The sequence below is a fragment of the Patagioenas fasciata genome, chromosome Z, assembly GCF_037038585.1.
Source record: "Patagioenas fasciata isolate bPatFas1 chromosome Z, bPatFas1.hap1, whole genome shotgun sequence".
Lineage (NCBI taxonomy): Eukaryota > Metazoa > Chordata > Aves > Columbiformes > Columbidae > Patagioenas > Patagioenas fasciata.
Genome location: NC_092560.1, coordinates 54887908 through 54899822, shown reverse-complemented (window position 1 = coordinate 54899822; position 11915 = coordinate 54887908). Strand labels below are relative to the sequence as shown.

General features: G+C 58.3%; 2 protein-coding genes across 2 annotated transcripts; both read left to right on the top strand.

Moving 5' to 3' along the window:
* Window positions 1-1850: 1850 nt before the first annotated feature.
* On the top strand, window positions 1851-4193 carry LOC139826562 (maestro heat-like repeat-containing protein family member 7). The gene is made up of 8 exons (XM_071802696.1): window positions 1851-1959; window positions 2242-2438; window positions 2639-2764; window positions 2907-2986; window positions 3101-3221; window positions 3343-3432; window positions 3821-3925; window positions 4140-4193. The coding sequence occupies exons 1-8, from the start codon at window positions 1851-1853 to the stop codon at window positions 4191-4193; spliced, it is 882 nt and encodes a 293-aa protein (XP_071658797.1).
* LOC139826493 (maestro heat-like repeat-containing protein family member 6) lies at window positions 4184-10047 on the top strand. Its single transcript, XM_071802461.1, has 12 exons — window positions 4184-4348; window positions 4911-5008; window positions 5448-5597; window positions 5803-5957; window positions 6292-6436; window positions 6556-6693; window positions 6895-7071; window positions 7436-7591; window positions 7768-7869; window positions 8250-8352; window positions 8611-8670; window positions 8758-10047. The coding sequence occupies exons 1-12, from the start codon at window positions 4219-4221 to the stop codon at window positions 8889-8891; spliced, it is 1548 nt and encodes a 515-aa protein (XP_071658562.1). The 5' UTR covers window positions 4184-4218; the 3' UTR covers window positions 8892-10047.
* Window positions 10048-11915: the final 1868 nt, after the last annotated feature.

The following is an 11915-nucleotide window of genomic DNA, read 5'->3' as shown; positions in this document are numbered from 1 at the left end:
TGTATTACAAGGGGGGTGGTCAGTAGATCGAGAGAGGTCCTCCTTCCCCTCTACTCCGCCCTGGTGAGACCCCATCTGGAATATTGTGTCCAGTTCTGGGCCCCTCAGTTCAAGAAGGACAGGGAACTGCTGGAGAGGGTCCAGCGTAGGGCAACAAAGATGATTAAGGGAGTGGAGCATCTCCCTTATGAAGAAAGGCTGAGGGAGCTGGGGCTCTTTAGTTTGGAGAAGAGGAGACTGAGGGGTGACCTTATTAATGTTTATAAATATATAAAGGGTGAGTGCCACGAGGATGGAGTCAGGCTCTTCTCAGTGGCAAACAATGATAGGACACGGGGCAATGGGATCAAGCTGGAACACAACAGGTTCCACTTAAATTTGAGAAAGAACTTCTTCTCAGTGAGGGTAACAGAGCACTGGAACAGGCTACCCAGGGAGGTTGTGGAGTCTCCTTCCCTGGAGACATTCAAAGCCCGCCTGGACACATTCCTGTGCGACCTCACCTAGGTGTTCCTGCTCCAGCAGGGGGATTGGACTAGATGATCTTTTGAGGTCCCTTCCAATCCCAAACATACTGTGATACTGTGAACAGCCCCTCCTGACCGGCCACCAACTGGATTTGGCTCCGTTCACCACAACTCTTTGGGCCCAGCCCTCCAGCCAATTCTTTATCCATCGCAGAGTCTACCCACCCAGCCCATGAGCTGCAGCTTCTCCAGGAGAATGCTGTGCGTTATGGTGTCAAAGGCCTTACTGAAGTCTAAGTACACAACATCCACAGCCTTTCCCTCAGCTACTACTTGGGTCATCTTCTTGTAGAGCGACATCAGGTTGGTCAAACCTTTCATAAACCCATGTTGACTAGGCCTGATGATACAGTTCTCTTGTAAGCGATGAGTGAAGTTACTCAAGATCTGGGTACCTGGAGCACAACTGTTCTGAGTATTAAAGACTGAGGCAAAGGCGGCATCTAGTACCTCAGCCTTTCCACCTTTTTCACCCCCTCACCACCTGGATTTCTCCTTTCGTGCTCGGCCAGCTCCACCGCTTTGTCACGTGGTTACATGGTTAGTTTATCCTCAAGCCACTGAGAGCTTCTGTAAGCGGTGAGACAGCAGACACCTTAAACAAAGTCCATCCTCTGTGCTACCCACCCTCGGAAATCCCTAGAAATCTCTACAGAGCCACCAAAGGAGCAGCTTCGCTGCTGTTCTGAGCAGCCAGCCAGCTGAACACCAGGCTCTGGGACACAGTGGAGGGCAACAGGGAGGTCCCGAGGAGAAATGAGGGCAAAGGGGGTCCTGGAAGGCACCCCAAGGACACCCAGGTGCCCAGGGCTAAGCTGGCCTGTGCCTGCTAATGGGACACCCTGCCCGTCCCCGCCCAAGTGCAGGGTCACAGTGGGGCCCGTTGTGACCTCACTTGGTGACGCCCACTGCACCGCATGTGCTCAGCGCAGCTGCGGGCCCCAGCCCACACTGTCCGGCAGGACGGTGACAGGAGAGGGTGTGCGAGCACGGAGACGGCGACTGGCCCCCGAGCGCAGCCCACCTCTTTCAGAGAACTGCAGAATCGGAGACTTCTTTTGGTTGGAAGCGACCCCTGAGGTCATCGAATCCAACCATATCCTAATTCTAGCTGCCCCCGGCAGACTCCCCTCTGCCCCCGGCAGACTCGTGGCGAGGACTCCTCGAGCGCAACCCACGTCCTTCCCCGCTGCCCCCGGCAGACTCGTGGCGAGGACTCCTCGAGCACAACCCCCGTCCTTCCCCACTGCCCCTGGCAGACTCGTGGCGTTGCGCCAAAGCTTCCCCCTTCACCAGCCCAGCCTCTTTCCTCCAACCCGAAAGATGGCGGAGAAACTTCTCAGGATGGCCCTGAAGGAGGACAGGGCTCCTCAGGAGAGCAGCTCTCCAGTGGAGTCCCATGTGCTATGCCTGGCCCAGCAACTGGAGATGGGTGAGTGAGGGGCCCTGATTTTCTGGAAAGAGCGGGGGGCCAGTGAGAGCTCCCTGTTCAACGCCAGGATCACGTTTCCCTGCACGCTGGCAGGGGCGTCCCACGGGTGGTGGGCGTGATGCTGCCTGAATGGCAGGGCTGCTCCGAGCTGGGAGCCAGCCCCAGCTCATCCTCTGCGGGCTGAAGCGAGTTCTTCACCCGCTGCACTGGGGGCTTCCCGCATCCTGCCTGGCTCCAGCATCGCAGCCCATCTGCCGGGCACCCTCCAGCACTGACATGCAGGGGAAGACTGTGCCAGGGCAAACGGCACAGGGCTGGATGGGGGGCAGAGCTCCTTCCTCTGCTCTTTCCTGCCTGCGTACCCTCCCTGTAGCCCTCCCTGCTCTCCTCCTTTCTTAGATGCCAGCTGGTTACCAGTGTACCACCTGGAACCAGAACATGTGGATGTCATCACGGCCTTTGTCAGCAGCCCGGAAAAGGTAACTGTGGCCATTTGGAAGGCGGCTGAGCTGGTGTCTGCTGACAGGGGCTCTGCTGCAGGGCTGCTGGAGGGCTCTGGCTGGGCAGAGCTGCTTCTGCCAGGTGTCCATCTGGCGCTGCACCCCCAGCGCTGCAGTGCCACTGGCCGTGTGTCCCCATCTCATGCTCCCTGTTTGTCTCTCTGTCCCCCGGCTGCCAGGATGAGGAACGGAAGCTGAAGTTCCTTAAAAGCGTGGCTATGCTCTTCAGAGCCGCAACGTACAACGGTTTGTCCCAGGGCCTAGATCTGTTCTGCCAGAGATACAAACTGGCAGAGAATATCAAGGTGAGGGGATAGGTGCTGGCTCCGGGGAAGGGGACAAGGCCCCCAGCACCAGCGCTTGTAAGGACAGCGTTGGGCGGGGCAAGGGGCTGATGGCACTGGGTGCTGGCAAGCTGCCAGCTCCAATCCTGGCTGTGCACTGCAGGTGCTGCTGGAAGAAGAGCCCAGGGACCAGCTGCACACAGCGGTGCGGCGGAGCGCCATGTTTGCCATGGCCGAGATGAGGTACCTGCCCATCCCTCCCGGGGACTCCTGCCCCACAGCCCCGTGTCCACCTGCACGAGGCCTCCGGGCACTGCTCCCCGCACCAGTGTCCAACCGGCCTCTCTCTCTTTGCAGCTTCGTGGAGGCGGTGCTGGAGGGGAAAGAGATAGGCCTCCTCCGCACGTGCTTCTCCAGCATCTTCCTGCTTCCTCCAAAAGAAGAAATGCAGGACCTGAAACCTTTCCTGTACTTCACAGTAAGTGCTGGGTGACAAAGCAGCCCACGAGTCCTGCCTTGGTGCTGGGAGTTCAGCTCAGTGTCCCGGGGGTGAGGGGGACAGCGGGAAACACGGCCACAACTCGTTGTCTCCCTTGCAGACCATGAAAGGCATGGACACCATGCTAGTTGCAGTGGTGCTCAACTCTCCCACCTCCGGAGTCATCGAGACGATGCAGAGTATCTTCCAGGTCTGGCATGTGCAAAGAGTGGGCTTGACAAGGGCTGTTCTTCACCCTGGGGGACAGGGTGCCCACTGCTGAGTGGACAGTCCCACCCCGTGCCATGCAGAGAGCGCACTGCAGGGTGGTGCCCACCTCCCTGGGGGAACCAGGGGCTGCCCACCAGGCTCTTCCACAGCACAGTGGCCACACAGGGTGGCATCTGCCTTCCTGCCTGGCTAGAGGGCTGGCCGGGGGCATTTGTCCCAAGCCTGCCGTGGACCCCAGGGCACGAAACCACTAGAGGCTTTGCTCCAGATCAGAGGAAGCTTTAATGGACTGGGCGAGTCCCGCCCAGGACTTGAGCACTGGAGTGGTGGCTGCTCCCAGGGCTCACCAGCAGCTTCTCTCTCCCCAGATGCTCTTGACCTTCACCACCTCGGAGAGGGCATCTGTGCGGGAGAGGGCCGTGGGCAGGATGAGGGTGCTCAGCTTCCTGCTGGCCAACTACTCCTCACTAAAGGTAACGACCAGGCACACCCCGCTCTGCCAGGAGCCAGCTCTGCCCCAGTCCTGTTTCGGCTGGGGCTGCCCAAGGAGCCTGGAGGGAGCACAGGCCTGGCAGCTTTCCCCGCATGGGGCTGTTCGGCAAGACGGGTTCCGCAGGGCCATGCAAACCTCTGACCCACCTGGATCCAGCCCTGGGCACACACATGGGTTCAGGGCTTTGGCCCCAGGTGCCCTCAAGCCCTCTGCTCTTCCTCATCCCTCGCCCAGGCCGATCCCAATGAGGAGAGACACGCCTCCTGTGCATGGATGCAAATGCCAATCATTGGACAGCTGCTGGGACATCTCCTGCTACTCCTCTCATTCAAGGAAGAAGAGACCAGCCGCTTGGCTTTGGACGCTCTTTGTCTCCTCTTCCAATTCAAGTATCAGCAACGCTGTAAGAGAAGCTGTGGTGGGACGGGTTCCCCTGCACACCAACATCACCCAGTAGCTCTGCTCGTCTTCCTGACGGGTTGCCACAGACAGTTGTGCTGCTTGCTGGAGGCACTACCTTGTCACCAGCACTGCCCTTCCTCTGCTCCTGACCCCCACGCTCTCTCCCAGGCTGTTGATGGTGCCATGTAGCTCAGCTGCTCCACAGGAGCATGGGAGGCAGCCCCACGCCGCATCTTCCCGTCTCTCCCAGCTAGCCTGTATCCCTGCCCCGCGGCACTCCGGCCAGGCGAGCTGTCCCCCACGTCACCATTATTCCAGGCATTGGGGACTGAACTGTGGGGCTGCATGCAGAGCTCTAGGACCTTGGAGTTTCCAGGGCCAGAACCATTCGCACACGTACACTGGAGGCGGGTCAGCCTTTCCGTGGCACCGTTCTCCACCACCTCCTCCCCTGATGGCGGGTCATAAACTCCCTCCTCGGCCATTCCAAGATCAAAGCTTTTTCCAGTATTGGGGAAGCTGCTGCATCTTGTCGACTCTTCTGTGTTTGCCCTGCTCTTTAGGGGCGACACTGACAGAGGAGAATACACAGCTCCAAGGGGACTTGGAAGCCGAGACCACCTCCTTGCGCACTTCGCCCAGCGCCACTCACATTATCGAGGTAACGAGCTCCCCCCTTGCTGGTACTCTTGGCCGTGGCATCAGCAGGGGAATGGTGAGAGCGAAGGCGTCCACAAACAGCGGGCTGGCGTGGCCTCCCTGTCCCTGCTGAGAGGCTTCCTGCTGTCCCTGAGCAGGGACGATGCGAGGGCTGCGCTCCAGTGTCCCAGCAGCAGCCCCCGTCCTCCCGGCCACCAGCAAGCCCTGGCTGGCAGCAGGGTCCACACCTTGTGCCCATGACCCCAACCCTCCTCCCTCACCCTGGGCCCTCTCTTCTCATCCTCCCCAGCAGTCACTGCTGCCCCTGCTGCCAGCGTTGCTGCGGGCACTGCCGCCAGCACTGCCGGGTGCCTCTGCAGGGCTGCTGGCACTGCCCAGCTAAGCAGCAGCTTCAGGGCCCTCAGTGTGACATGGCTGCGCTGCCTCCCTTCCTCCCTTAGTGCTTTGCGGAGTACCTCCAGCCTTCTGAGAGGTCAGACCTTGTCCGGGTGTTCATCGAGGCAACGACCGACTCCAGCACCTTTGGCAAGGAGGCGGCCAGAAGTGTTCTGGACATGGCCAAGGGAAACCCGGACTTGTGGCTGGTGGATGTAAGTGGCCTACAGCCTGTTGCTGGATTGCCCCGCCCTTCAGCCCTGTCAGACCTTGTTCCTCCCTCCATCCCTCTCTTCCTCCCAAACCCCGGTGTCTCGGGCACCTGAAGCCACCTCAAGGCGGCACAGAGGGATGGCAAGGGCAGCTGAGGAAATGGCCGCACTCCAGTGGCTGCGCCATCCTCACCTGTGTCCCCTCCAGGTGCCAAAGATCACGAGCTGCATCCACAAAACCCTGGGATGCATCAAGACAGTCCCAGCCCGGCAGAGCGTGGAGTCCCTAATGGTCCCCATGGCTGACAAATGCCCTCAGGAGGTGGTGACAACACTGCTGCAGGTCGCTCCAGGAGGAGACAGGTACTGTCCCCACACGCCACGAGGGCTTGTTCCCTGTGGGGAGAGGGGCCTGGAGACGCTCTGGCTGCCAGAGCCAAGGAATCCTGCAGGACACACGCGAGGAGCAGGACCCTCCATCCCACCATGTGTTCCAGCCCAGGGGGTCAGCCAGGCCCACAGCAGGCAAAGCTGAACAAGCAAGCCTGAGCACACCCCGCGCTCCTGCCCAGCCCACAGGGAGCACCAGCTCAGCCCTCTGCTGCTGCCCAGGGCATCCCAACCATCCTGCAGGGCTGAGCGCGGCCATGCTGCTGTGGCCAAGGCTGCCCTGCTGACAGAGCGCTCTGGCTTGCAGCACTGCCCTGGCGCTGTGGGAGGTGATGTTCTCCGTGCCCCAGACTGTGCGGAGCATTTTGAGGGAGCTGCTCAGCCAGCTCTGGGACCTGAAGAGCAGGCTCTTCTGCACACACCTGGAGGACTACTGCCTCGTTCGCTTGGCTGTGAGTTACCGGAAAAAGCCCCCGCTGCCCTGTGCCTGGGCTGCGCTGGGAACCAGGAGCTGCACGCTGCCAGGAGCCCCAGCAGCTCTGCCGGTCGCTCACTGCCGCCCTGCTTTCAGATGCTGGCCAGCAGAGATCTGGGAGACAGGACGTTTGCTGCAACCTACCTAGACTTCAGGTTCCTGAAGGAAGAAAGGCCAGCCATGCTCTCCCTGGTGCTCAGGGGCATCATGACACTGTCAGAGACAGTCGAGATGGTGAGTAAGGGCGTCGCCAAGGGGAACCGTGTTGGCAGCCGAGGGTCGGGGCAGGGGGTGAGGGCTTGGCCTTGGCTGGCAGTCAGGCAACGGGGTGACTGCTCCAAAGGCCCTCCCTTCCATGGTGGGGCCTGCTGGCTGCCTGGGGCGCTTTCCAGGCGTGGACCTGGTCCCAAAAGGGAAACACTTTTCTTCACACAGGCAAGAAAAATGAAGATCATCCTGCCAGACCTCATGAGGGTTCTGCTGTTTGGCTATAAGGCTGCCACCACGAAGGCTCTGCTGGTCTTCAGAACCGTCATGGCTCAGCTGGAGAGGAAGGAGGCCAGCCACGTCGCTGTGCAGATGGCAGAATTCCTCCTGCCCCTCTTGGATGACGTAAGGCTGATGTGGAAGCCCGAGCCCCACGGGTGGGCCCTGGGCTCTTGTGGGATGGCTTCCGTGTTCTGCAGCCCAGCACAGCTCCTCCCCGACAGCTGCTCCCGCAGCTCTTCCCACCATGGCTGCCGAAGCTGGTGGGGGATGCTGGGTGGCTGGGAGGGCACTTGGAGGAACAGGCACTCCCAGAACAAGTCTCTTGAGTGGCCTTTCACGGACCCAGGGCAGCAGATCTGGCCCACATCTCCAGCGTGCAGAATGCCGCCCTGGAGCATCTCCCCTCACATCAGCCATGCTGGGGCTTCTGCTCACCATGGGCAGAGAGCTGCTGGTGCTCCAGCTCTACTGTGCTTCTCCCTCCCAGGAGCTGAGCCAGCTGAGAGAGAGCTCCATCAGCCTCTTCAGAGACCTGATGAAGATGGCGGTGGGGAACGACAAGAGGGAGATGAAGAACGTGGTGCGACTCGGCCTGCTCCCTCTCTTCTTCCGGATGAGTGACCAAACGCAGAGCGTGGCCAAGGTACAGGTTTCAAAGCTCAGCACTGATGCGGGGAAGAGAGCCCTGGACGTTTGGGCCAGGGCATGTCCCAGCTCCCTAAGGGCAGAATCAGCCCAGGACCAAAGTCCAGAGGAGGGAGACACAAGGTCTCCCGCTCCAGACCGTGGTGCCATCTCCCAGTTTCCTCTGTTCCGCAGGCTGCTGGGGAAGCCCTTCTTGCTGCTGCAGAGCTCCTCAACTGGAAACCGCTCAAGCACCTAGTGCGGACACAGCAGACATGGCAGATTGGAGAGAGCTTGGTGAGGACAACCCCCAAGGCTCAGGGCCCAGGCGGGACGAGGGCCACCCTACACGTCTGGGCTGTAGGCTCTGCACATGTGCCTCGCCTGCCCTGCTGCAGCCTGGACCTGCATCCTTGTGGCCTGTCCTCAAGAGCAGAGCCCCCAAGGGCTCTTCTCTCTGCCCCGCTGCCCTCCCCATACCCAGCGGGAGGGAGAGCTCTCAGCAACCCTGGGCACCTTGACCTGTGTCTCTCTTTCAGCCTCAGCCCCGCAGGGCTCCTGGCTGGGACATGGGAATGGCCGGGGCGGGAAGGGGAATGGCTGGGTCTGGGAGCAGGGACTGGTCCAGCCAACTGGGAATGGACAGTGACGTGCCCATCCCCTTGTGCTCTCTCCAGCTGAAGCAGGACAGCAGCAGAGCTCAAGAATTCTTGATTCAGAGCCTGTCGTACCTGAAGGATGCTCAGGCCAGCTTGCGAGAGGCGGCCGTGAGGTTCATCGGTGGGTCACAGCCCCATGGGTCCCTCTCTTGGCAGCCTGGCCCCAGTCCTCGCCGCTGCCCTGGCAGCAAGGAGCAGCCCTGTGGCTGCCAGAGCCCCAGCTGCCCCGTGCAGGGCGTTGGCTTCCCTCTCCCAGTCCTGCCCATGCAGGCGGCCATGGTTCCCGCCTAGCTCAGTCCCACCAGCTTGGCCCCTGCTCTTCCCTGGGGCCAGCCCTGATGAGGGGAGGGAGCAGGGGCTGACGGAACTCTGTGCCCAGGGCTCGCTGCACGGCACCTGACGAATCCAAGCCAGAGGAAGCTGGCGGAGATCTGCAGCGGTGAGTAGGGAGCATGGTCGAGAGGGAATGCCTGGGGGTCTCTGCAGACGTGGGAGGTCATCTCAACTCTGCTTCTTTCCCTTGCAGCCCTTCAGACCTTGGCAGAAGACAGCGAGCCCTCCATCCGCTCCCTGGTAGCGCAGACTGTCATCATCATCCTGAGCTCTCCGAGGGAGCAGCCAAGGCCGCGATGGACCCTGCGAGCCCTGTGCTGCCGCTGATGCTGAGGCGTGCGGAGGAGCAGCTCTTCTCAGGAGAGTGGCTGGATTTTAATAAAGAGCCCTTCGTGAAGCTGGGTTTGACATCTGCCTTTTCCGCGGACCCCAGAACGCCTCTGAGTGCACTGGCACTTTTGAGAGCACAACCCAGAATCACAGGCAAGGGTGATGGAGCAGACAGAAGCACTGGCAATGAGCCTGTCCAAGGCAGCGGATATGAAGCTCACTGGGCCCACGGGGTTTGTTCCTCGAGGCACACCTGGAAATAGCAGGCTTCTCTCAGGTGTCCACACCTGAGCTGGCCTCACGGACTCCTTATGCACCCAGGGATGCTCAGAGACAGAGTCTGCCCCTTTTACACACAGAGGCAGGAGTCACAGTGTCTCTCTCACCTGCTGTTGCCACTCCCAGCCCTGCAGTGTGTCACCCTGCCCGCACTCATCTCCGATGTCCCACGTCACGAGGAATGAACACGGGGACCGCAGTCCAAGGAAGCACAACCCAGTACTGCGTTCAGGTGGTTTCCCCCTAACGTGAAGTGACCTCGAGACACTGTCTGTCCCACAGGCCTTCAGGGAACCCCAAGGAACAGCTGATGACATTTGTGGTCTCTCGGGTTCGGCTCATCCCACCTCCCGTACATGATGTGCAGGCTTGCATCTCATCTGTGCCATGCAAACATGGCCTGCTCGTGCTCATGCTCATGCTCATTCACCATCCTTCCTCGGAGGGACAAAGGGCCTCTCCAAGCTGCGCTGAGAGGCGGGGGCTGGAAACGGTGGTTGTGCGGGGCCAGCCCAGGATGATTGTCCTGGGGCAGCTTCCGCAGAGTGTCCAGTGCTCACGGGCACAGCCCAGACCCTGCTCGGCTGGTCCGTCAGGTGTCTGGCAGGAGGCCGGGCTGTGAGAGGACACTGCTGCGTGCCCTCATGCTTCACACTCGCGGTGTTTAGCTCTGTACTGGTGCGTACTGGTGTTTTGACCTGCTGGTCACGTTCTTGGCGTGTGCTGGAGAGAAACCTTGGAAGAAGACCTAAACCTTCCGGCATTATCCTCAGGAGATCACCTTTCTTCATGGAAGGCTGTTCTGAGGCCAGCTCTGTCACTGAAGTGTCCACTGTATGTCCCTGCCTGCGGTCACAGGACTGCCACGCAGCAGGACAGTGACCAACCTGCCAGAGCACTTGGGCCTTGCACCAACACAAGGGATGAGAAGGAGAGTGTGGGAGCGGAAAGAGAACAGCTCTGGAAGACCAAGCGCTGCTGCTCCCTGTCAGTGCTGATGTGCTGGGATTGTTCCCCTTCACCCAATTATCCAGGTGAAACTTCAGCCTCCTTTACTATAATAAAAAGTGAGCTTCCGATGAAATTTAATGAGATTTCATTTATTAACTACTTGTTAACCTATGAACTAAGAGTACACTCTGCTGCTTTGCAATAACAGTATTTTTAAAAGGCATTCTTTCCCAGCCAATTTGAGCTCTGACTGAAGGACAGGGATGTAAATGTTGGCCTTCGCAGCCACGATAACCATTGGGCTTTCCTTGTTCTCTCTTGTGTCTCTGTATCAATTGAAAAGTAGCACAAAATAATCTTCTCATTCCTTACTATTAGGCAAGCTTTGTTGCATGGGGAAGATTTGTTTATTTGTCAGTCTGGTGCAAGGCTGATAATGAAGTGCAGAGTTTGTTGGGTTTTTTTTAAAAAACAATCCCTGAGGTCCTGAGTAAATATCCAGCTGAGCTGACATTGATACTGTAAATTGGCTAATTGAAGAAAGAAACTTCTAAAACCAAAAAAATGCAAGGATGATGCCAAAGCTAATCTGGATTTCATATGTACAGGGGAGGGTGAGGGCAGCAAGATGAGCTGACGTTGTTTCCTTACAGTAAAAGAATAGACAGGGTGAACGAGGGCCTGCTGCTGCGCTTTCTAAGATTAGAAGCAGACAGGACTGAGGTACTTTATGGCTCCTTTGCCTCCGTCTTCAGCACAAAGGTCTCCTGGGACACTGTTCCTGAAGGCAGGAGTCTGGAGACCACCTAGGAGTGGATGGGGCTCAGTTCAGGGGTTACCTGATCAAAATCAGACACCTTTACAGAATAGGAGATGGGTCATTTGACCGGCTCCCTGAACACAAGTATCGCTGTGCTGTGGCACCTGAGATTGCCAGGAACACCCACCTCTTGGTTCGGAGGAGTGTGATTGATCTTGAGGTGTCCTGGACTGTCTCCTCACTCAGCTGGGGCTTCAAGCACCCCCTTTTCTGACATATTGTGTCTGCATCAGGGGATGCTCCAGATCCATAAGAATTGAAGGCTGCTGATATCACCTCTTCTGGAAAGGGGCAGAAGGGAGAGGGGGGAAGGAAACAGAAGAAATGCTGCTTTATTGCTATTTATTACTGAAATGCTCTCTGTTTGGCTCTTCCTGAAATCTCTCTAATCATTCACTGTGGAGAGTTACTGGCTGTGTGCTGTGAACAAGCCAGGGCTTGATGCGGCTGTGCTACACGGAAGGATTTCCCTGAGACACCAGAGACAAAAAGAAAGTAAACAGAAGCTGCTCTGCCCTCGACCCAGGCTGCAGGAGGGGCGTTGCCGCTGCGCATGAACAGTCTGTGAACAGTGCCCTGCAGCCAATCACCATAGTGGGGGGGGATGAGTGACTGTGAGTGTAACCAATTGTAGCCTGCACTTGCCGCATGGCCTTTTGGTATAGAGTATATAAGGCTTGGAAAAACGTGGTCTCGGGGACATTGATATTCAGTGTTGTTTAAGAGTTCATTAAAGAGTACGGATGGTAAATTCACATTGAATTAGACTCCTTACTCTCGCCCGGCCCGCCCGTTCGATCAAAGAGCTTATGCCGGCATCTGGATTCGTCAAATTTACTACCAGTACAAGTGGTAGCAGAGGATGGTTCGTTAGCAAAGCATAACGCTCCGGATCGACATTACTGCGGTAAGCAGCGTTCATAAAAAGCGGAGCCAAGCCGCGGTGTGGGAGAGCGTGTTTTTTATTATTT